Source organism: Haematobia irritans, chromosome 2 (assembly GCF_050003625.1).
Source record: "Haematobia irritans isolate KBUSLIRL chromosome 2, ASM5000362v1, whole genome shotgun sequence".
Classification (NCBI taxonomy): domain Eukaryota; kingdom Metazoa; phylum Arthropoda; class Insecta; order Diptera; family Muscidae; genus Haematobia; species Haematobia irritans.
In genome coordinates this window covers 203,595,606-203,622,577 of record NC_134398.1, presented here as the reverse complement: position 1 = coordinate 203,622,577, position 26,972 = coordinate 203,595,606, and the positions used below count along the sequence as shown (strand labels likewise).

The window sequence follows — 26,972 nt, the reverse complement described above, 5'->3', positions numbered from 1 at the left end:
AAAACGCTCATAATCGACATACTCGAATAATTGCGGATTTCGCCGAGTCGAAACTTCAACCGAAATAAAAATAAATGCATGTTTCGATACATTAGGGCAAATGAACTGACCACGGTGCTCAACTAACCGAGGTGACGATAACAAGAAATAGTCTATCAGAGATGTAGATTGGTGATAAGCATCATAATGAGTCGGCCTAGAGTTATGTACGATCGTAACGCCCATTCTAGCACAAGATCGCCTAACTGAATACGCCCTATCAACATCAAACAGATTGTTGTTAAAGTCACCCATGATAACAATATCAGAGTATTCAACCAATAAATCAGAAATGTCCTCTTCAAATGATTGGAAATCTCCATGAGGAAGATAAACCACGCCAACCAAAAACCTCGCACTCCCAATTCTAACTTCCACAAATAAATACTCAACTATGCCATAGTTCTGGCCTCTACGAACTACTTTGCCAAAAAAATCGTTAGACAAATATAGGGCCACACCCCCACCTCTTTGATTCGGTCGATCATTTCGAAAAAGCGAATAACCGGTTATGTTAGCTGCATTTAAACCGGGTTTAAGCCAGGTTTCACTAACTCCCACAACATCCAAACAGCTGTTTTCGATAATATTTCTTATTTCCGCCATTTTGGAAGAACTAGGATTAATATTAAAACTTTGTGCATTGAAATGACAAATGTTCAAAGTGTTACTAGAGTTTGCTAGCTGGGAACTTAAATATTGATTATTATGCACAATAGTGCCTATGTTATCGAGATCCATGATTAATTTATCTAATTCGCACTTAATGGATATAACACCGAGAAAATATTTAAAATTAAATAACAAAAGTATACAACAATCATATCATACCATACAAACAACAGTAACAAAACTACTCGAATATAACGAAGGCTTAAGAAGAAGGCCCTACAAAGGTGTTGATGGAGCCACTATCAAGCAGAAGGGAGCATTGCTCATAATCCAGAGATTGTCGTGTACCATTCGGAAGAGATGCTGTAACGGTTGGTTTGTTTCCATTTACCAGTTTGAAAGCAGTTATTTTCTTTTGTCTTCTTAAATTGCGACAAAGAAAAAGCAGTTTTGCATCGCTTTGGTTGAGGTGATCATTTAAATAAATTCTGTCTCTAATGGCACCGCCAATGATGTCACATAGGAAAATTTCTCTTCCTCGGTAATAGTTTGCCATTATTACATCTCTTTTATAAACTGAATTTAACTTTACAAGCACGGATTTGCCTTTATCCATGTAACAGCAATGTTGTATTTCTGTTTCATTTAGCACTACATTACATAAGGAAGCAATTTTAATGATATGCTCTCGTAAATCTGGTTCACCATCAGGCAATCCCTTAACGACTATGTCTGCTCGATTTAGTCTTCTTTGAGCTATGTCATTCTGAGAGCGTATATCATTGATGGCAGTGCTCTGCGTAGCTTCTAATTGCCTGGTCACTGCTAAACAGCTTGCTAACTGTTCCTGAACTCTCTTAACTTTGGCACTATATTCATCTTGCAAGTTTTGTCTTTAGAGAATATTTCATAGAAATTTTGTCTTTAGAGAAAAATTTATAGAAATTTTGTCTTTAGAGAAAATTTCATAAACGTTTTGTCTTTAGAGAAAATGTCATAGAAATTTTGTCTTTAGAGAAAATTTAATAGAAATTTTGTCTTTAGAGAAAATTTCATAGAAATTTTGTCCTTAGAGAAAATTTCATAGAAATTTTGTCCTTAGAGAAAATTTCATAGAAATTTTGTATTTAGAGAAAATTTCGTAGAAATTTGGACTTAACGAAAATTTTAGATGAATTTTGTGTTTAGAGAAAATTTCATAGAAATTTTTGTCTTTAGAGGAAAGTTCATAGAAATTTTTGTCTTTAAAGAAAATTTCATAGAAATTTTTGTGTATAGAGAAAACTTCTAAAAAATTTGGTCGTTATAGAAAATTTCTTAGAATGTTTTAGAACTTCATAGATATTTTGTCTTAAGAGGGAATTTCATAGAAATTTTGTCTTTAGAAAAAATTTCATAGTAATTTGGTCATTATAAAAAAATTTCATAAAAATTTTGTTTTTAGAAAAAATTTCATAGGAATTTTATATTTAGAGAAAATTGCATATAAATTTTGTCTTTAGAGAAAATTTCATGAAAATGTTGTCTTTAGAGAAGATTTCATAAAAGTTTTGTCGTTAGAGAAAATTTTATAGAAATTTTGCCTTTAGAGAATATTTCATAGATTTTGTCTTTAGGCGAAATTTTGTCTTTAGAGAAAATTTCATAGAAATTTTATCTTTAGAGAAAATTTTATAGAATTTTTTTTTAGAAAAAATTTCATAGAAATTTTGTCTTTAGAGAAAATTTTATAGAAATTTTGTCTTTAAAGAAAATTTCGTAGACATTTTAGACGAATTTTGTATTTAGAGAAATTTTGTCTTCAGAGCAAAATTCATAGAAATTTTTGTGTTTAAAGAAAATTTCATAGAAATTTTTGTGTATAGAGAAAATTTCTAAAAAATTTGGTCGTTATAGAAAATTTCTTAGAATGTTGTAGAACTTCATAGATATTTTGTCTTTAGAGGGAATTTCATAGAAATTTTGTCTTCAGAAAAAAATTCATAGTAATTTGGTCATTATAGAAAATTTCATAGAAATTTTGTATTTAGAGAAAATTTCATAGAAATTTTGAATTTAGATAAATTTTATGGAAATTTTGTCTTTAGAGGAAATTTAATAGAAATTTTGTCTTTAGAGAGAATTTCATAGAAATTTTGTCTCTAGGGAAAATTTTATAAAAATTTTGTCTTTAGGAAAAAATTCATCGAAATTTTGTATTTAAAGAAAATTTCATAGACATGTTGTCTTTAGAGAAAATTTATAGAAATTTTGGGTTAAGATAAATTTTAGAATTTTTGGCTTGCTATAGAAATAAAATTTTGACAAAATTTTTATAGAAATAAAATTTTGACAAAATTTTCTATAGAAATAAAATTTGGATGAAATTTTTTATAGAAATGCTGACAAAATTTTCCATAGAAATTAAATTTGAAGAACATTTTCTATAGAAATAAACTTTTGACAAATTTTTCTACAGAAATAAAATTTTCCGAAAATTTTCCACAGAAATAACATTTTGAGAAAACCTAAAGAAATAACATTTTTACAAAAGTTTATTGGATTTAAAATGTTGAGAAAATGTTCTTAGAAATAACATTTTGATAATTTTTTGCTATAGAATTAAAATTTTGACAACATTTTCTAAGAAATAAAAATTTGACAAAATTTTCTATAGACTTAAAATTTTGACAAAATTTTATATAGAAATGAAATTTTGACAAAATTTCCTATAGAAATAAAATTTTGACAAGATTTCCTATAGAAAAAAAATTTTGACAAAATTTCCTATAGAAATAAAATTTTGACAAAATTTTCTATAGAAATAAAATTTTGACAAATTTTTCTATAGAAAAAAAAATTGACAAAATTTTCTATAGAAATAAAATTTTGACAAAATTTTCGATAGAAATAAAATTTTGACAAAATTTTCGATAGAAATAAAATTTTGACAAAATTTTCTATAGAAATAAAATTTTGACAAAATTTTCTATAGAAATAAAATTTTGACAAAATTTTCTATAGAAATAAAGTAGTGACCAAATTTTCTATAGAAATAAAATTTGGAGAAAATTTTCTATAGAAATAAAATTTAACAAAATTTTCTATAAAAATTAATTTTGGAGAACATTTTCTATAGAAATAAAATTTTGAAAAAATTTCCTATAAAAATTAATTTTTTAGAACATTTTCTATACAAATAAAATTTAACAAAATTTTATTTAAAATTAAAATTTGACAACATTTTCTTTAAAATTAAAATTTTGCAAAATAAGATTTTTTTAGTTGGTAGTTTTTTGGTAAAATTTTCTCCAAATTTTGGTAGATTATTTTTAACTCGAATGACAACTGTATTTAATACCCCCTTTTCTTGAATGTGGCAACCCTGGTCTACAAATCCATGTGTCTGTTGTTTTTGTTTACAAATACGGAAATGGAAATCCGATTCATCAAAGAAATGAAAGAAAAAAACGAAATCTCTGATATCTTCATTTCACATCTGAATAAATCCTCCCTCCTTATCAAAAAACCACAAAACATGTGTACATAAATGCTAGTGATTCCCGCAATTGGATCAGTAGTATTCGCTCATAGCCATAATAGAGCTCACGACAATGACTACTACTGCTGCTGGTTATTGCTGTTATCTAAAATTAACTCGCCATCGATTATTTGTATAAATGTGCTCATAAACGCACACGCAAACACATCTACATATAACATAACACATTTATGTGAAATTTACTGCTACCATTACTATGTCACTGTCACTGCCCCCACCCCCTTTATATGCAACAAGCCAACAATGGACTTATAAACAATAGCTCAATATGCAATAAAAATTCTGATGTCATGTTTTGTTTCTCTCTTAGCTCCCCACCCCACCCCTCTAATTTACTCAATCGGTTAACTAATGAACGATTGGCTGCCTGCATGCTTGTTCGTTCGATTGTCTTGTGAATCGTATGACATATGCAGTAGCACTGCAAAATAGCTTCCGAACAAAGCGTTTCTATTTATTAGTCAAAACGCCAGTCAAGAACATGGCTAGCCAGTATTCCACACCAAAATGGGGAGATTGGTTGGGGTGGAGGAGATTGAAACATCAAAGTCAAGTTCAAGATTTATTTTATTTCTGAACTCATTCCAAAAAAAATAAATTCTATAAATGCAATTTCCTATAAATTATTAAGAGATTTTAAAATAATATCACAACGAGGGTGATTTGGAGCGGAGGGATCTTTTTTTATCTCATTTACACTTACTTACAAGTATGTGTGATTTGCTGCCGGTCCATACCTGTCCGTATTTTTAGAACATAATTCTGTTTTAATTTCCGTTGTGGAGTCAATGTTTGCTCTTGGGTTGTTATTTTTAATATATCGTGCTTCGTACTCTCCATTGTGGTTTTGTGTGTATATGTGAGTGTGCTCTTCTTTCTTGTCATGTGCCGGCGTTAGAGCAATTTTTCCAAAGTTTGTTTGAAATCAAAACATGCAACAGAAAGTTCATGTTCTTAGCATTCGCACAGTGGGTTGATATATATTAAAAATGATAACAAAATATACACAATTTTTTATATTCCCGAATTAATCCTATTGCTTTACAGCATGGCATAACCATTCATGTGACTGGGGACAATTGGAAAAATAATTTTCTAGTACATTGAAAAATATCATTAATTGTTTTTTATTACAATTTTAATGGAATTTCCAAAAATATTAACTTAAAAAATCAACCGCAAAAGTTATTCGAAGCCATTAAATCCTTGTTATTCCGAGTTGAACAAGTTAGAGAGAAGATGTTCCAAATGGAATCTAAAAATAAGAATAAGATAAGTGGAGCGGCGGTAATAGATTAAGGGGGTGCATACTTCTGAATTCTTCTGGAGTCTCCTCCAGTGCTTAGTGTGGACTTTAGATGTCAGAGAATTGAGTGAAGACTTTAATTTTTTTCTCATAAATAAGAAAAAATATTGAGAACGAGATAAAAGAATAAAATGAAACCCAGTGATTTTTCACTTTGAATTCAAATACAATTTTTATTAAATCATATGACTGGGGACAATTGGAAAAATAATTTTCTAGTACATTGAAAAATATCATTGATTGTTTTTTATTAATATTTTAATGGAATTTCCAAAAATATTATATTTAAAAATCAACCGCAAAAGTTATTCGAAGCCATTATTATTCCGAGTTGAACAAGTTAGAGAGAAGATGTTCCAAATGGAATCCAAGAATAAGAATAAGAAAAGTGGAGCGGCGTAATAGATTAAGGGGGTGCATACTTCTGAATTCTTCTGGAGTCTCCTCCAGTGCTTAGTGTGGACTGTAGATGTTAGAGAATTGAGTGAAGACTTTAATTTTTTTTCTCATAAATAAGAAAAAATATTGAGAACGAGATTAAAGAATAAAATGAAACCCAGTGATTTTTCACTTTGAATTCAAATACAATTTTTATTAAAGAGCTGAGATTCTTACCAGAATCTCAGCTTACCAGAAGGTTACCAGAATCTCAGCTCCTCCAAAAGGCTCCGGAGTTCAAATCTGGGGATCGGTTTATATGGGGGCTATATATAATTGTGGACCGATATGGACCAATTTGTGCATGGTTTGTTAGAAACCATATACTAACACCACGTACCAAATTACAACCGGATCGGATGAAGTTTGCTCTTCCAAGAGTCTCCGCAAGCAAAATCTGGGGTCGGTTTATATGTGGGCTATATATTATGATAGACAGATATGGACCGAGTTTGGCATGGTTGTTAGTTACCATATACTAACACCACGTACCAAATTTAAACCGGATCGGATGAATTTTGCTCTTCCAAGAGTCTCCGCAAGCCAAATCTGGGGTAGGTTTTTATGGGGGCTATACGTAAAAGTGATCCGATATGGCCCATTTACAATACCATCCGACCTACATCAATAACAAAAACTTATGCAAAGTTTCAAGTCGATAGCTTATTTCGTTCGGAAGTTAGCTTGATTTCAACAGACGGACGGACATGCTTAGATCGACTCAGAATTTCACCACGACCCAGAATATATACTTTATGGGGTATTAGAACAATATCTCGATGTGTTACAAACGGAATGACAAAGTTACTATACCCCCATCCTATGGTGGAGGGTAAAAAAATAATTAATCAAACAAAAAAATTAACTGATACTATTAATTTTTGTTTCAAATAAAAAATTTGTTGAATCAATTATATTTTTAATTTAATATTTTTTATACCCTCCACCATAGGATGGGGGTATATTAACTTTGTCATTCCGTTTGTAACACATCGAAATATTGCTCTAAGACCCCATAAAGTATATATATTCTGGGTCGTGGTGAAATTCTGAGTCGATCTGAGCATGTCCGTCCGTCCGTCTGTTGAAATCACTCTAACTTCCGAACGAAACAAGCTATCGACTTGAAACTTGGCACAAGTAGTTGTTATTGATGTAGGTCGGATGGTATTGCAAATGGGTCATATCGGTCCACTTTTACGTATAGCCCCATATAAACGGACCCCCAAATTTGGCTTGCAGACCCTAAGAGAAGCAGATTTCATCTGATCCGCCTGAAATTTGGTACATGGTGTTAGAATATGGTCTCTAACAACCATGCAGAAATTAGTCCACATCGGTCCAAAATTATATATAGCCCCCATATAAACCGATCCCCCGATTTGGCTTTCGGAGCCTCTAAGAGAAGCAAATTTCATCCGATCCGGCTGAAATTTGGTACATGGTTTCATCCGATCCGGCTGAAATTTGGTACATGATGTTAATATATGGCCTCAAACACCCATGCAAAAATTGGTCGAAATCGGTCCATAATTATTTATAGCCCCCATATAAACCGATCCCCAGATTTGACCTCGGGACCCTCTTGGAATAGCAAAATTCATCCGATTCGGTTGAAATTTGGTACGTGATGTTAGTATATGGTATCCAACAACCATGAAGGAATTGGTTCATATCAGTCCATAATTATATATAGACCCCATATAAACCTATCCCCAGATTTGACCTCCGGTACCTTTTAGAGAAGCAAAATTCAACCGATCTGGTTGAAATGTGGTACGTGGTGGTAGTATTTGATATTTAACAACCATTCCAAAAGTGGTCCATATCAGTCCATAATCATATATAGCCCCCATATAAACCGTTCCCGAGATTTGGTTTTGGAGCCTCTTGGAGGAGCAAATTTCATCCGATTCAGTTGAAATTTGGTACATTATGCTAGTATAACAACCGTTAACAACCATGCCTAACTAGGTCCATATCGGTATATAGTTATTTATAGCCCTCAGATAAATCGATCACCAATCACACAAAAATTGGTCCATATCAAGTTCATAATTGTACATAGCCCCCATATAAGCGACCCCCATATTTCAATTCTGGCTCCCTACGTACTGTGCAAAAGTCCATATCGATTCGTAATTATTTATAGACTTGCCTACACATACCTTTTTATACCCTTCACCACTACTGTGGTACAGGGTATAATAAGTTTGTGCATTTGTATGTAACGCCAAGAAGGAAAAGTCTGAGACCCATCGTTTAGTATACCGATCGTCTTAGAATTAAATTCTGAGTCGATTTAGCGATGTCCGTCTGTCTGTCTGTCTGTCTGTTGATGTATTTTTGTGTGCAAAGTACAGCTCGCAGTTTTAGTCCGATTGTCCTAAAATTTGGTATGGGGTCCTGTTTCGGCTCAAAGACGATCCCTATTGATTTTGGAAAAAATCGGTTCAGATTTAGATATAGCTGCCATATATATTTTTCACCGATCTGGTCATAATTGGCGTGTATATCAACCGATCTTCCTCAAATTGCGTACATCCCAATATTTTATGAGTCTCGAAAAACTTGCGAAATATCATCCAAATCGGTTCAGATTTAGATATAGCTCCCATATATAGCTTTCGCCTGATTTACACTCCTTTGTCCACAGAGGCCAATTTTTTGCTCCGATTTAGTTGAAATTTTGCACAGGGAGTAAAATTAGCATTATAGCTATGCGTGTCAAATTTGGTGGAAATCGGTTCAGATTAGATATAGCTCCCATATATAGCTTTCGCCCGATTTACACTCATATGACCACAGAGGCCAATCTTTTACTCCGATTTAATTGAAATTTTGCACAGGGAGTAGAATGAGCATTGTAGCTATGCGTGCCAAATTTGGTTGAAATCGGTTCAGATTTAGATATAGCTCCCATATATAGCTTTCGCCCGATTTACACTCATATGACCACAGAGGCTAATTTTTTGCTCCGATTTAGTTGAAATTTTGCACAGGGAGTAGAATTAGCATTGTTGCTATGCGTGCCAAATTTGGTTGAAATCGGTTCAGATTTTGATATAGCTCCCATATATATGTTTTTCTGATTTCGACAAAAATGGTCAAAATAGCAACATTTTCCTTGTAAAATCGCCACTGCTTAGTCGAATAGTTGAAAAAATGACTCTAATTTTCTTAAACTTCTAATACATATATATCGAGCGATAAATCATAAATAAACTTTTGCGAAGTTTCCTTAAGATTGCTTCAGATTTAAATGTTTCCCATATTTTTTTTTACTAACATTGTGTTCCACCCTAGTCTATTAGCCGACTTAAATTTTGAGTCTATAGATTTTGTAAAAGTCTATCAAATTCTGTCCAAATCGAGTGATATTTAAATGTATGTATTTGGGACAAACCTTTATATATAGCACCCAACACATTTGACAGATGTGATATGGTATCGAAAATTTAGATCTATAAAGTGGTGCAGGGTATAATATAGTCGGCCCCGCCCGACTTTAGACTTTCCTTACTTCTTTTAATATATACTACGTATGGACTAACTCACAATTTAGAAAACGATTTAAGATACCACAACCCAAGTAATTCGATTGTGTATGACAGTTTTTCGTAGAAGTTTCTACGCAATCCATGGTGGAGGGTACATAAGATTCGGCCTGACCGAACTTTCGGCCGTATATACTTGTTTAAAATCAAGACTTTAATTGGAAAAATTTTCGTGAATTTTTTTTGTGCTGCGAAGTAAAATAAAGTTAAATTGGCTTGAGGGTCCCTTTTTTGGGTGTACGTATTAGCAAATGCGTCATCAAAGAGTAATTTTATGACAAACACTTAACCTCATGCTGTGTAAGGATTCCTTCTTATCGATCATTTTACCTGGCTCTGGCAATAATTTCTCCTTTATATTATGATTGAGGAACAAGTGAAAAATTCATTTCCTTACTCATTATAATTTATTTCGACCCACTGTGTTTTTAGAATGATGGCTCATTCGCTTATGATCCAGGCAACAGCTGTATACAAATGGCTATGGGTTTGGATGTGTGTGTGCTTATGATTTTTGGAGGCAAATGACTAAAACTATCAGTAACAATTAGTGTCAGTCAGTCTGTCAACTAGAGTACTGAGACGGCAGTGGGTTCGGTTCGGTTCGTTTCAGTTCGGTTTGTTTTGTTCATTCATTCATCTCATCCCAGTTTTTGTTGTGGGGGTATTGTTGACGGTGTACTGTGGTGTGCGGTTTTGTTGGTATTCCTCAAATAAAATTTCAATGTTTGTTTATTTTTTTCGGAGCGAGAGCTAAGGAGAATTTCTCATTGGAGTTCTTGCCTGGCATGTGTGATGACAGCAAATTCACGCGCGCGGTTTATTCGTTCCTAAGGCATCCATCAGTCAACGTTAGTACGTTTTTGACTATCGTTGCAGTGTGAACGCGTTCGCTGGGGCTCTCTTGGCGATTAGGATTTGAAAAGTGGGAAAATCATAGTCGTGTTTTTGCGGTGTAATTATTTCGTTGTAGGAATATATGTTTTTTCGTTTTTTTTTTTGAAATTTAAATTTGATATTCTTTTACGTTACGATTTTGTTTAGTTAACACTCATACACATACTTCAAAGCATGGCCACTTTATAAACAAAAAGGTGTAGTGGTCTAAAATGGAATTTCGGTGCATATTTCAATTACCATAAAATTTGAGTGAAGTGTTTCTGTTTTTGCCATAAAAATAAAGTCTTTTTAGGCAAGAGCAATTTAAATGAAAATAAAAAATAGAAGCTAATAAAAAATGTACGTAAAAATCATACAAATTAAAAAATTAATTTTAAAATCGTTCCCACACGTTTTATAATTAAATAAAATTGCGTTTTTAAATCCTACTCTTAATTTATATTCATCAAGTGATGATGTTTCTTTGAAGTGAATTAACTAATAAAAAATACTAAATAAAAACAAATTGCACAAAAAAAAAACAAAACTAAATTAGGTAAAGTAATTGCTCTTGAACCTGGTTAATTTAGATTGAATCTCTTCTCTTACATGTCCCGAATCGTTGTTCATCTATAAAGGCAACCTTAAGTGATTTCATTTTAGTCTATTTTCAATAACAAAAACAAAAAAAATAAATACAGTGAATCATTTATAACCCCCCTCCCCCTCATATGGATACATAAATGCCGACAATATTTTCAATTAACATTTACGTTGACTAATTACACGAAGGCGGCAAATCTATTGATTTTTGTTTTTGCGAAAAAAAAGGTTTTCAATGCCAAGGAATAATACACCATACAATTTTGGATTACTCAGTCTGGACTAAATTAATAAAAATATAACCTCATGTCTACGGTGAGTTAATGATCTTGAAAATATTGTGTTTTTTCGTAATGTCTATTTAAGTGGCAATACGTCATTATTTTAAAGGGAAGGACTTATTACCTGCAAAAGAATATTTGATTTTCAAATTAATCTTTCAATTTGAAGAAAGATTCCCACGAAAAACTGTATTCAGCCTGGCTGAATTGAAGTTTTCCTATAAAAAACTGTATTCAGCCAGACTACGTTAATGTTTTCCTAAAGAAAACTGCATTCAGCCAGGCTGAACCAAAATTTTCCTATAGGAAACTCTATTCAGCCAGGCTGAATTAAAGTTTGCCTACAGAGAACTGCATTCAGCCAGGGTGAATTAAAGTTTTCCTATAGAAAACTGTATTCAGCCAAACTGAATTACAATTTTCCTATAGAAAATTGTATTCAGCCAGGCTGAATTAAAGGTTTTCGTTTGAAAAATGTATTCAGCCAAGTTTAATTAAAGTTTTCCTAAACTGCATTCAGCCAAACTGAATTAAAATTTCCATATAGAAAACTGCATTCTATTCAGCCTAGGCTAAATTAAAATTAATTTTGTATAGAAATAAAATTTAGACAAAATTTTCTATAGAAGTAAAATTTTGAAATAAAAATTCTGTAGGACTAAAATTTTGACAAAATTATCTGTAGAAATAAAATGTTGACAACACGTTTTATAGAAATAAAATTTTGAAAAAAAAAAATTCTAGGAATAACATTTTGACCAAATTTTCTATAGAAATAAAATTTTGACAAAATTTTCTACAGAAATAACATTTTGACAAAATTTTCTATAGAAATAAAATGTTGACAAAATTGCCTCTAGGAATAACATTTTCACAAAAAGTTCTTTACGAATAAAATTTTGTGAAATTTTCTCTAGAAATAAAATTTGGACAAAATTTTCTCTAGAAATAAAATGTTGACACAATTTTCTTTATGAATAAAATTTTGACAAATTTTTCTGTTCAGCCACGTTGAATTAAAGTTTTCCTATAGAAAACTCTGCTATAGAAAACTGTATTCAGCCTAGGCTGAATTAAAGGGTTTCGTTTGAGAAATGTATTCAGCCAAGTTTAATTAAAATTTTCCTATACAGAACTGCATTCAGCCAAACTGAATTAAAATTTCCATATAGAAAACTGCATTCTATTCAGCCTAGGCTGAATTAAAGTTTTCCTACAGAAACCTGTATTCAGCCTAAGCTGAATTAAAATTAATTTTGTATAAAAATAAAATTTGGAGAAATTTTTCTATAGAAATAAAATTTTGAAATAAAAATTCTCTAGGACTAAAATTTTGACAAAATTATCTGTAGAAATAAAATGTTGACAACACGTTTTATGGAAATAAAATTTTGAAATAAAAATTCTCTAGGACCAAAATTTTGACAAAATTATCTGTAGAAATAAAATGTTGACAACACTTTTTAGAGAAATAAAATTTTGAAAAAAAAAAATGTTCTAGGAATAAAATTTGGACAAAATTTTCTATTGAAATAAAATTTTGACGAAATTGTCTCTAGGAATAACATTTTTACAAAAATTTCTCTACGAATAAAATTTTGCGAAATTTTCTCTAGAAATAAAATTTGGATAAAATTTTCTCTAGAAATAAAATGTTGACAAAATTTTCTTTAGGAATATAATTTGGACAAATTTTTCTATTCAGCCACGCTGAATTAAAGTTTTCCTATAGAAAACTCTGCTATAGAAAACTGTATTCAGCATAGGCTGAATTAAAGGTTTTCGTTTGAGAAATGTATTCAGCCAAGTTTAATTAAAATTTTCCTATACAGAACTGCATTCAGCCAAACTGAATTAAAATTTCCATATAGAAAACTGCATTCTATTCAGCCTAGGCTGAATTAAAGTTTTCCTACAGAAACCTGTATTCAGCCTAATCTGAATTAAAATTAATTTTGTATAAAAATAAAATTTGGAGAAATTTTTCTATAGAAATAAAATTTTGAAATAAAAATTCTCTAGGACTAAAATTTTGACAAAATTATCTGTAGAAATAAAATGTTGACAACACGTTTTATGGAACTAAAATTTTGAAATAAAAATTCTCTAGGACCAAAATTTTGACAAAATTATCTGTAGAAATAAAATGTTGACAACACTTTTTAGAGAAATAAAATTTTGAAAAAAAAAACTGTTCTAGGAATAAAATTTGGACAAAATTTTCTATTGAAATAAAATTTTGACGAAATTGTCTCTAGGAATTACATTTTTACAAAAATTTCTCTACGAATAAAATTTTGCGATATTTTCTCTAGAAATAAAATTTGGATAAAATTTTCTCTAGAAATAAAATGTTGACAAAATTTTCTTTAGGAATATAATTTGGACAAATTTTTCTATTCAGCCACGCTGAATTAAAGTTTTCCTATAGAAAACTCTACTATAGAAAAAGGGTTTCGTTAGAAAAATGCATTCAGCCAAGTTGAATTAAAGTTTTCTTTTAGAAAACTGCATTCAGGCTAGCTGAATTAAAGTTTTCCTATATAAAACTCTTTTCAGCCTAGGCTGAATTACAGTTTTCCTATAGAAAACTGTATACAACCAATCTGAATTAAAGCTTTTCTTTAAAAATCTGTATTCAACTAGGCTGAATGAAAGTTTTCTTATAAAACACTTTATTCAGCCAGTTTGAATTAAAGCTTTTCTATAGAAAATTGTATTCAGTCAAGCTGAATTAAAGTTTTTCTTTAGAAAAATGTTTTCAGCCAGGTTGCATTAAAGTTTTCTTATAGAAAACTCTATTCAGTCTGGCTGAGGTAAAGTTTTCCTATAGAAAACATTATTTAGCCATGCTGAATTAAAGTTTTCCTATAGAAAACAGTATTCAGCCAAGCTGAAATAAAGTTTTCCTATAGAAAACTCTATTTAGCCAGGCTGAATTAAAGTTTTTCTATAGAAGTCTCTATTAAGCTAAGCTGAAATAAAGTTTTCCTATAGAAAACTCTATTCAGCAAGGCAGAATTAAAATTTTCCTATAGAAAACTGTATTCAGCCTAGGCCTAGGTTTCGTTAGACAAATGTATTCAGCCAAGTTGAATTAAGGTTTTTCTATAGAAACTTCTTTTCAGTCTGGCTGTGTTAAAGTTTAAGGTTGAATAAAAGTTTTCCTATAGAAAATTGTATTCTACCTTGGTGAGTTAATGTTTAAAAAGGTAAAAAACTTTGTTGAGTAAGACTGAGTTTAACTTTTCGTATAGAGAACTATGTATTCAGCCAGGCTGAATTAAAGTTTTCCTCTAGAAAATTCTATTCAGCCTGGCTGAATTAAATTTTTTCTATAGAAAATTGTATTCAGTCAAGCTGAATTAAAATTTTTCTATAGAAAATTGTATTCAGTCAAGCTGAATTAAAGTTTTTCCATAGAAAACAGTATTCAGCCAGGCTGAATTAAAGTTTACCTATAGAAAACTCTATCCAGCCAAGCTGAAATAAAGTTTTCCTATAGAAAACTCTATTCAGCAAGGCAGAATTAAAATTTTCCTATAGAAAACTGTATTCAGCCTAGGCCTAGGTTTCGTTAGACAAATGTATTCAGCCAAGTTGAATTGAGGTTTTTCTATAGAAACTTCTTTTCAGTCAGGCTGTGTTAAAGTTTACTTGTAGAAAAGTCTATTAAGCCAGGCTGAATTAAAGTTTTTTTATGCGAAAGTACATTCAGAAAACTCTATGCAGCCAGGCCGATTTAAATTTTTCCTATAGAAAACTTTATTCAGCCCAGGCTGAATTAAAATTTTCCTATGGAAAACTCTTAATTAAAGTCAAGCTTAATTAAAGATTTCCTATAGAAATTGCTGAATTAATGTTTTCCTTTAGAAAACAGTATTCCATCAAGCTGAATTAAAATTTTCCTATATAAAACTGTATTCAGCCAAGCTGAATTAAAGTTTTTCTTTAGAAAAATGTATTCATCCAGGCTGAATTAAAGTTTTCCCATTGAAAACTCTATTCAGCCGCGCTGAATTAAAGTTTTTTGTGCGAAAATATATTCAGCCGGACTGAATTAATGTTTTCTTATAGAAACCTGTATTCAGCCGGGATGAAATAAAAATTATTTATAGAAAACTTTTTGCACCCAGGCTGAAATAAAAATTACCTATAGAAAAGTCTATGCAGTCAGGCTGAATTAAAAATTACTTATTGAAAACTCTATGCAGCCAGGCCGATTTAAATTTTTCCTATAGAAAACTCTATTCAGCCCAGGCTGAATTAAAATTTTCCTATGGAAAACTCTTAATTAAAGTCAAGCTTAATTAAAGTTTTCCAATAAAATTGCTGAATTAATGTTTTCCTTTAGAAAACAGTATTCCATCAAGCTGAATTAAAATTTTCCTATATAAAACTGTATTCAGCCAGGATGAATTAAAGTTTTTCTTTTAGAAAACTGCATTCAGCCTAGCTGAATTAAAGTTTTCCTATATGAAACTCTTTTCAGCCTAGGCTGAATTACAGTTTTCCTATAGAAAACTGTATACAACCAATCTGAATTAAAGCTTTCCTTTAAAAATCTGTATTCAACTAGGCTGAATGAAAGTTTTCTTATAAAACACTTTATTCAGCCAGTTTGAATTAAAGCTTTTCTATAGAAAATTGTATTCAGTCAAGCTGAATTAAAGTTTTTCTTTAGAAAAATGTTTTCAGCCAGGTTGCATTAAAGTTTTCTTATAGAAAACTCTGAGGTAAAGTTTTCCTATAGAAAACAGTATTCAGCCATGCTGAATTAAAGTTTTCCTATAGAAAACAGTATTCAGCCAAGCTGAAATAAAGTTTTCCTATAGAAAACTCTATTTAGCCAGGCTGAATTAAAGTTTTCCTATAGAAATCTCTATTCAGCCAAGCTGAAATAAAGTTTTCCTATAGAAAACTCTATTCAGCAAGGCAGAATTAAAATTTTCCTATAGAAAACTGTATTCAGCCTAGGCCTAGGTTTCGTTAGACAAATGTATTCAGCCAAGTTGAATTAAGGTTTTTCTATAGAAACTTCTTTTCAGTCTGGCTGTGTTAAAGTTTAAGGTTGAATAAAAGTTTTCCTATAGAAAATTGTATTCTACCTTGGTGAATTAATGTTTAAAAAGGTAAAAAACTTTGTTGAGTAAGACTGAGTTTAACTTTTCGTATAGAGAACTATGTATTCAGCCAGGCTGAATTAAAGTTTTCCTCTAGAAAATTCTATTCAGCCTGGCTGAATTAAATTTTTTCTATAGAAAATTGTATTCAGTCAAGCTGAATTAAAATTTTTCTATAGAAAATTGTATTCAGTCAAGCTGAATTAAAGTTTTTCTATATAAAACAGTATTCAGCCAGGCTGAATTAAAGTTTTCCTATAGAAAACTCTATTCAGCAAGGCAGAATTAAAATTGTCCTATAGAAAACTGTATTCAGCCTAGGCCTAGGTTTCGTTAGGCAAATGTATTCAGCCAAGTTTAATTAAGGTTTTTCTATAGAAACTTCTTTTCAGTCAGGCTGTGTTAAAGTTTACTTGTAGAAAAGTCTATTAAGCCAGGCTGAATTAAAGTTTTTTATGCGAAAGTATATTCAGCCGGACCGAATTAAAGTTTTCTTATAGAAACCTGTATTCAGCCGGGCTGAAATAAAAATTATTTATAGAAAACTCTATGCAGCCAGGCCGATTTAAATTTTTCCTATAGAAAACTTTATTCAGCCCAGGCTGGATTAAAATTTTCCTATGGAAAACTCTTAATTAAAGTCAAGCTTAATTAAAGATTTCCTATAGAAATTGCTGAATTAATGTTTTCCTTTAGAAAACACTATTCCATCAAGCTGAATTAAAATTTTCCTATATAAAACTGTATTCAGCCAAGCTGAATTAAAGTTTTTCTTTAGAAAAATGTATTCATCCAGGCTGAATTAAAGTTTTCCTATTGAAAACTCTTTTCAGCCACGCTGAATTAAAGTTTTCCCATTGAAAACTCTATTCAGCCACGCTGAATTAAAGTTTTTTATGCGAAAATATATTCAGCCGGACTGAATTAAAGTTTTCTTATAGAAACCTGTATTCAGCCGGGATGAAATAAAAATTATTTATAGAAAACTTTTTGCACCCAGGCTGAAATAAAAATTACCTATAGAAAAATCTATGCAGTCAGGCTGAATTAAAAATTACTTATTGAAAACTCTATGCAGCCAGGCCGATTTAAATTTTTCCTATAGAAAACTCTATTCAGCCCAGGCTGAATTAAAATTTTCCTATGGAAAACTCTTAATTAAAGTCAAGCTTAATTAAAGTTTTCCTATAGAAATTGCTGAATTAATGTTTTCCTTTAGAAAACAGTATTCCATCAAGCTGAATTAAAATGTTCCTATATAAAACTGTATTCAGCCAGGCTGAATTAAAGTTTTTCTTTAGAAAAATGTTTTCAGCCAGGTTACATTAAAGAATTTTATAGAAAACTCTATTCAGCTACGCTGTATTAAAGTTTTCCTATTGAAAACACTATTCAGCCACGCTGAATTAAAGTTTTCCTATTGAAAACTCTATTCAGCCACGCTGAATTAAAGTTTTCCAATAGAAAACTCTATTCAGCCACGCTGAATTAAAGTTTTCCTATTGAAAACTCTTTTGAGCCACAATGAATTAAAGTTTTCCTCTAGAAAATTCTATTCAGCCACACTGAATTAAAGTTTTCCTAAAAAAAAAAACTCTTTTTTCTGTGTATTTAAGTGAATTTTAACAAATTTCCTATTCTAATCATATGTAATTCGATGCCATATTAATTTTGATTGACAAGAAAGTTCATGTTTATTGGTTTGTTGTGATAAGACTTAATGAAAAAATACTACAAAAATAGTAGTGACCTTGCTAAAGCCAAATAACCAGCGCATATACCGGCTAACATTGTCCCGGCTCAGTCATGGCTATGAATAAATAATTACACATTGCATGTTTCATTATTGAACTTGTTGTTGTTGTTCTTCCTTTTTTTTCGTTTTATCTAAAAGATAAGCAAAAAAATAAATTATTCATAGATTTTTTTTTTGTTTTACGCTTGGTCACAACACAAACTCCATAATCGTCTAACACCTCATACAATTATGAGGGGCTTAAAACAATTGAAAATGAAAGTTTTTGATTTGCCATGTTTTTGTTGGTTGTTTTTATCTTACCACATATAATTTCTTTTTTTTATATAAATTTCTTAATATAATATCAACTTGATATGGGTTTATGGGTAAAGCACATTGTTTCAATTTATATATGGACCAAGAAATGTGGTTTAATACCATCATAATGTGGTAAGAAAGCACAGTGGGGGAGGTTGAGTTTTAATTTTTGACTTTTTTTTTTAATTTTAATAATTTTTATTTAAAAAATTTTAAAATATAAACTTAAAAAAAAATATTTTTTTAATATATAAAAAATTTTATTTAAAAAAAAATATTTTTTTAGTTTCTAATAATTTTTATTTAAAAAAAAAAAATTGCAGTTTTTATCGATTTTTATAAAATCGAATTTCTATAAAACTTTGGCATAACTAAAGCGAGGCATATGTAGCTTGGGTAAAAATCCAATGATATTTTTCCAAATTTATTATTTTTTTAAGAGTTTTAATTTTAAAAAATAAAAATTTAAAAATTTTAAATATAAACTTAAAAGAAAATATTTTTTTAAATATATACAAATTTTTATTAAAAAAAAATATTTTTTTTAGTTTCTAATACTTTTTATTTAAAAAAATAGCAATTTTAATAATTTTTATCGATTTTTATAAAATCGAATTTCTATAAAATTTTCGCATAAAGTGTGGCATATGTAGCTTGGGTAAAAATCCAATAATATTTTTCCAAATTTATAAATTATTTTTTTAAGAGTTTTAATTTTACAAAATAAAAATTAAAAAATATAAATTTAACTTTTTTTAATTTTTATTTTAAAAACATATATTATTTTAATTTTTAATAAATTTTATTTTGAAAAAATTATTTGTATTTAGAAAAATATATATTTTTTTTAATTTTAATAATATTTATTTTAATTAAATCGAACATCTGTAAAAATCTAGCAAAATTAAAATGAGGCATCAGAAGCTCGGATAAAGATCCAATGATATTTTTTTAAATTTAAAAATTATCTCTTTGGTTTTGCATCATTCGCCACTGTTCCATGGGTATAACCAAACAAAGCATTCAACCAATCTCCCTGTCAAACGTGACAGGCACACTCCAATTTCAAGTAGGTTATTTGGCATAATGGTCTTGTAATAACTCCAATTTTGGCATCAATTCATAGCAATGGTGGTAAAATCATTGCATGTTAAATACATCACTTTTTTATTGTATTTAATTCACTTTTGTTTTTTTTTCTTCTTCTTAAAAAAGCAAATAACAAGTCATGTTGGGCTATTGTTTAAAAGGCGGCTGTTTTGTTTATATGCCTTTTTGGCAGTTTCAACAAAAGAAAGTTTATGTAGCACCTCTTTTGGAGTTACTCGCCTTCGATTATTTGGTGTTAAACACCTTTGCCTGATATAATAATTACGAGTTAATTAACAGGTGGATTTTAATTCATCAGTAAAAATAACATAGTTTTGAATAATTTTTATTGACACGTATATAGTGATAGCATGCGAAACTTGATTATTGTATAAGACATTGTTTTGAAATTCTTTGTTGAAAAGGGGAAAAAAATAAAACTAAAACCGTTTTTTTTTTAAATTCCATATTTCAAATATTTAAACCTGGTTTTATAAGCGGAAGTTGTATATTTTGTTGTAAACAATTATATTCAATATTTAAACAGATCGTTTGGCCGTTTCGTGTTTTTGAAAAAAATACCTTAAGAATTTCAATTCATTAAACTTTGCTTAAGGCAAAATATCGAAATTAAAGATGATAATTGGAGCGAAATAGACAACATCCACACGCAAAGAAAAAAACAAAAACAAAGTATTTCCTCTCCAACGAAATTTTACCCCAACAAACATCGTTTGGAATTTTCTATACGTGAGAAAAACAAAGACTTTTTTGGAAGAAAATTATATTATTTATTTTTTATAAACAAATATAAATGTCCGAGTAAAAACGAGTATTAGGAGCGCACATTAAAAATTCTGGGTTTTTGAGAATTAATCCCGAAAAAAAGACTGATCAATCGAAGTGTTGAGCATCGCCAACCACTAACATGTCTCATCTTTTTAGCAACATACGGATACCGCGACGAGAAAACGGCTTGTCTTTTGACTCAATCCCCGAACTGAATTAATTTTTGGCTTCCTCATAAGAACGAAAATGCTGATCAGCCATGTCAGGCGTCATGGATCGAAACAATTGGTAATCATAATGAGCAATGTCTAAACGGCAAGTGGGGTAGGACCTGTCATTTGAGTGTTTCCAAATAAGTTTTTACGGGTTTTGCAATATGTGACCTAGTGTTATTAAGGCAAATTTTTCTATATAAATAAAAAATTTACAAAATTTTCTTAGAAATAAAATTTGGACAAAGATTTATATCGAAATAAAATTTTGACAACATTTTCTCTAAGAAAAACATTTCGACAAAAAATTCTCTAGGAATAACATTTTGCCAAATCTTAAGAAAAAAACTTTGGACAAAGTTTTCTCTAGAAATAAAATGTTAACAAATTTTTTTTAGGTATAAAATTTAGACAAAATTTTCTATAAAACTAAAATTTGGACAAAATTTTCTATAGAAATAAAATTTTGACAAAAATGTCTCTAGGAATAAAATTTTGACAAAAATTTCTGTGGGAATAAACTTTGGACAAAATTTTATGTAGAAATAAAATTTTGACAAAATTTTCTATAGAAATAAAATGTGGACAAAATTTTCTATAGAAAGAAATTATGGCAAAATTTACTATAGAAATAAAATTTTGACAAAATTTTCTATAGAAATAAATTATGACAAAATTTACTATAGAAATAAAATTTTGACAAAAATTTCTCTGGGAATAAACTTTGGACCAAATTTTATGTAGAAATAAAATGTGGACAAAATTATCTATAGAAATACAATTTGGACAAAATTTTCTATATAAATAAAAAAAAATTTTCTATATAAATAAAAAAAAATTCTCTAGGAATTAAATTTTGATAAAATTGTCTCTAAGAATAAAATTTTGACAAAACTATCTCTAGAAGTAATATGTTGACAAAAATTTCTCTAAAAAAAAAAAAAATGTTGACAAAATTTTTTCAGGAATAAAATTTTGACAAAATTTTCTATAAAAATAAAATTTGGACAAAATTTCATATAGAAATAAAATTTTGAAAAAAAATTGTCTCTAGGAATAACATTTTGACAAAAATTTCTCTGGGAATAAAATTTGGACACAATTTTATCTAGAAATAAAATTTGGACAACATTTTCTATAAAAAGGAATAGGAATAAAATTTTGACAAAATTATCTCTAGAAATAAAATTTTCTATAGAAATAATTTTTGAAAAAAAAAATCTCTAAGAATTAAATTTTGATAAAGTTGTCGCTAAGAATAAAATTTTGACAAAACTATCTCAAAACTATTGAGAAAATATTCTCTAGAAAAAAATGTTGAAAAAAAAATTAGGAATAAAATTCTGACAAAATTTTCTATAAAAATAAAATTTGGACAAAATTTCGTATAGAAACAAAATTTTGACAAAAATTGTCTCTAGGAATAACATTTTGACAAAAAATTCTCTGGGAATAAAATTTGGACACAATTTTATCTAGAAATAAAATTTGGACAAAATTTTCTATAAAAATAAAATTTGGACAAAATTTTCTATAGAAATAAATTTTGAAAAAAAAAATTCTCAAGGAATTAAATTTTGATAAAGTTGTCTCTAAGAATAAAATTTTGACAAAATTTTCTATAGTAACAAAATTTTGACAAAAATTGTCTCTAGGAATAAGATTTTGACAAAAATTTCTCTGGGAATAAAATTTGGACACAATTTTATCTAGAAATGAAATTTGGACAAAATTTTCTATAGGAATAAAATTTTGACAAAATTTTCTATAGAAATAAATTTTGAAAAGAAAAATTCTAAATTTCTAAAATTGTCTCTAAGAATAAAATTTTGACAAAACTATCTCTAGAAGTAATATGTTGACAAAATTTTCTCTCGAAAAAAAAAAAATGTTGACAAAATTTTTTTAGGAATAAAATTTTGACAAAATTTTCTATAAAAATAAAATTTAGACAAAATTTCATATAGAAATAAAATTTTGAACAAAATTGTCTCTAGGAATAACATTTTGACAAAAATTTCTCCGGGAATAAAATTTGGACACAATTTTATCTAGAAATAAAATTTGGACAAAATTTTCTATACACATAAAATTTCGACAAAATTTTCTATAGAACTAAATTTTGAATTTTGAATTTTGACAAAATTATCTCTAGAAGTATTATGTTGACAAAATTTTCTCTAGAAAAAAAATGTTGACAAAATTTTCTATAGAAATAAAATGTTGAAAATTTTTCTTTAGAAATAAAATTTTGAAAAAATTTTCTGTAGATATGAAAAATTGACAAATTTTTTATATAAATCAAATTTGGACAACATTTTCTATAGAAATAACATTTTCTCTAGGAATAAAATTTTGACAAAACTATCTCAAAACTATTGACAAAATTTTCTCTAGAAAAAAATGTTGAAAAAAAAATTTTAGGAATAAAATTCTGACAAAATTTTCTATAAAAATAAAATTTTGAAAAAATTTCGTATAGAAATAAAATTTTGACAAAAATTGTCTCTAGGAATAACATTTTGAAAAAAAATGGACACAATTTTATCTAGAAATAAAATTTGGACAAAATTTTCTATAGAAATAAATTTAGAAAAAAAATTCTCCAGGAATTAAATTTTGATAAAATTGTCTCTAAGAATAAAATTTTGACAAAACTGTCTCTAGAAGTAATATGTTGACAAAATTTTCTATAAAAATAAAATTTCGACAAAATTTTCTATAGAAATAAATTTTGAAAAAAAATTCTCTAGGAATTAAATTTTGATAAAATTGTCTCTAAGAATAAAATTTTGACAAAACTATCTCTAGAAGCAATATGTTGATAAAATTTTCTCTAGAAAAAAAATGTTGACAAAATTTTCTATAGAAATAAAATGTTGACAAATTTTCTTTAGAAATAAAATTTTGAAAAAAATTTCTAAAAAATAAAATTTGAACTTAATTTTCTCTAAAGTCAATATTATGTCAACGTTTTTAAAAAAATTTAATTCTCGTTAGATCATACTATCAAAATCCATTAGGGGCAAGTTCTCTCTTTGTTTAGAAATAACAATTTTTATACCCTCCATCATAGGATGGGGGTATATTAACTTTGTCATTCCGTTTGTAACACATCGAAATATTGCTCTAAGACCCCATAAAGTATATATATTCTGGGTCGTGGTGAAATTCTGAGTCGATCTAAGCATGTCCGTCCGTCCGTCTGTTGAAATCACGCTAACTTCCGAACGAAACAAGCTATCGACTGGAAACTTGGCACAAGTCGTTGTTATCGATGTAGGTCGGATGGTATTGAAAATGGGCCATATCGGTCCACTTTTACGTATAGCCCCCATATAAAGGGACCCTCAGATTTGGCTTGTGGAGCCTCTAACAGAAGCAAATTGCATCCGATCCGGCTGAAATTTGGTACATGGTGTTGGTATATGGTCTCTAACAACCGTGCAAAAATTGGTTCACATCGGTCCATAATTATATATAGCGCCCATGTAAACCGATCCCCAGATTTGGCTTGCAGAGCCTCAAAGAGAAGCAAATTTCATCCGATCCGTCTGAAATTTGGTACGTGGTATTAGTATATGGTCTCTAACAACCATGCCAGAATTGGTCTACATCGGTTCATAATTATATATAGCCCCCATATAAACGAATCCCCAGATTTGACTCAAACAGAAGCTATTTTCATCCGATTTAGTTGAAATTTGGTACGTGGTGTTAATTATATATAGCCCCCATATAAACCGATCCCCAGATTTGACCTCCGGAACCTCTTGGAGGAGCAAAATTCATCCGATCCGGTTGAAATTTGGTACATTTCGCTAGTACATACCGAGTTTCAAGTTCATCGTATGAAATGTAAACTTTCAAGACATAGAATACTTTAAACCTATGAATTTTGGTGTAATTTTTAGAAGGCCAATAGTAAAGTCATAAACCAAGTTTCGGATGTGTTTTATATGTTTATAATTTTAAAAATTACTTGCACCTTATATTTCACATAAAATTATTTGCTTTCATACTATCGTTGATAACCCTAAAATGTGCACAATTTACCGGCATAGAAATAAAATCAAACCTATTTTCAAGGTCGTTTAACTAACAACATTTTGTAGTATTAATAAAACATAAATTTAATTTCTCTTGCTAACAAAAATATTTGACATTTAATTGAACTTGTCTGAGAAAATTGTTTAACAAATAAAAAATTAAATTATGGCCATTGTTCGACAGATATGCCTATGTCTCCCAACACATTTGGTTTTTCACCCCAACTGTCGATTGTGAACATTGTTCAAGTTCAATGTCATTGCATTTTGAGTGACTGTGAGAAAAACCAGTACTAAAAAAAACTTTATTTATGTTTATATTTTTTACAATAAAATAAACAATTTTATATTTCTACAGAGTTACACAGAAGCTAACAAATAGTAATAGTGGAAATTGAAAAAGCTATAAATTATAAATTTGATTGATTTTCGCAACGAAATAAATATAGCATTGAATGTGTAAAGTGAGAGAAAAAGTGTGTTGCGAAATTAATTTATACATAAATAATTTTTTATACCCTTCACCACTACTGTGGTACAGGGTATAATAAGTTTGTGCATTTGTATGTAACGCCAAGAAGGAAAAGTCGGAGACCCATCGTTTAGTTTACCGATCGTCTTAGAATTAAATTCTGAGTCGATTTAGCGATTTCTGTCTGTCTGTCTGTTGGTGTATTTTTGTGTGCAGTTTTAGTCCGATTGTCCTAAAATTTGGTATAGGGTCCTGTTTCGGCTCAAACACGATCCCTATTAATTTTGGAAAAAATCGGTTCAGATTTAGATATATCTGCCATACATATTTTTCACCGATCTGGTCATAATTGGCGTGTATATCAACCGATCTTCTTCAAATTCCGTACATCCGAATATTTTATGAGTCACGAAAAACTTGCAAAATATCAGCCAAATCGGTTTATATTTAGATATAGCTCCCATATATAGCTTTCGCCCGATTTACACTCATTTGCCCACAGAGGCCAATATTTTGCTCCGATTTAGTTGAAATTTTGCACAGGAAGTAGAATTAGCATTATAGCTATGCGTGTCAAATTTAGTTGAAATCGGTTCAGATTCAGATATAGCTCCCATATATAGCTTTCGCCCGATTTACACTCAAATGACCACAGAGGCCAATTTTTTGCTCCGATTTAGTTGAAATTTTGCACAGGGAGTAGAATTAGTATTGTAGCTATGTGTGCCAAATTTGGTTGAAATCGGTTCAGATTTAGATATATCTCCCATATATAGATTTCGCCCGATTTACACTCATATGACCACAGAGGCCAATTTTTAACTCCGATTTAGTTAAAATTTTGCACAGGGAGTAGAATTAGCATTGTAGCTATGCGTGCCAAATTTGGTTGACATCGGTTCAGATTTAGATATAGCTCCCATATATATGTTTTTCTGATTTCGACAAAAATGGTCAAAATACCAACATTTTCCTTGTTAAATCGCCACTGCTTAGTCGAAACGTTGTAAAAATGACTCTAATTTTCCTAAACTTCTAATACATATATATCGAGCGATAAATCATAAATAAACTTTTGCGCAGTTTCCTTAAAATTGCTTCAGATTTAAATGTTTCCCAGATTTTTTACTAAAATTGTGTTCCACCCTGGTGCATTAGCCAACTTAAATTTTGAGTCTATAGATTTTGTAAAAGTCTATCAAATTCTGTCCAGGTCAAGTGATATTTAAATGTTTGTATTTGGGACAAACCTTTATATATAGCCCCCAACACATTTGATGGATGTGATATGGTATCGAAAATTTAGATCTACAAAGTGGTGCAGGGTATAATATAGTCGGCCCCCCCGACTTTAGACTTTCCTTACTTGTTTTTAACTATGTATGTTTTTATGAAGAAACAATCCATTTTTGTTATTAAATATTTAGCATGGCATGTCGCTGATCCTTCACACTCTTTATTGAAGTTTATGTAAATCGGTTAAAAATTGCCACCTTTGTTGAGCAAATAACAAATATGTAGATGGGCGGACGGACAAACAGAAATTTTTCACGGAAAAAAATCTTCAATACGGCACTCAAAAAACTAATTGAATCCTCCAGGGCAATAAAGCCAGTTTAATTTAATTTTAGCACATAGGGATTGTTTGTGTCTGCTAATGATTCCCAATAGATTTTGAATAAAGAAAGTCTGATTCAAATATACCCAATTTATTTCAACCAAATTTTCTTATATTAAAATTCCTAAAACAAGAATAAAATTCTTTATATAATTCACAATTAATTGAAAATATAAGTAACTCACGTTTTGGTATGGAAACCACTAGATAAATTATTTCAAATGTTAATCAATATGGCAAGCAAAAAAAAAATCTAATTTTTTAAAGGACGTCGTGCTAAGCTAATTTCCATTTTATTCTGGATAAAA

At 29.5% G+C, this 26,972-nt stretch overlaps 1 protein-coding gene across 12 annotated transcripts in view; it reads left to right on the top strand.

Annotated features, from left to right (window-relative positions):
- MESR3 (misexpression suppressor of ras 3) overlaps positions 1 to 26,972 on the top strand; it is a 370,784-nt gene that overhangs the window by 330,490 nt on the left and 13,322 nt on the right. The window contains exons 1-3 of one of the 12 annotated variants that reach the window (XM_075297227.1): positions 10,269 to 10,418; positions 10,538 to 10,732; positions 11,011 to 11,290. The exons of 4 other annotated variants lie outside the window; for them this stretch is intronic. In XM_075297227.1, coding sequence (XP_075153342.1) covers positions 11,282 to 11,290 — 9 coding nt within the window. In that variant the 5' untranslated portion in view covers positions 10,269 to 10,418; positions 10,538 to 10,732; positions 11,011 to 11,281. 7 more of the 12 variants (XM_075297232.1, XM_075297229.1, XM_075297230.1 and 4 more) reach the window with 7 other exon arrangements.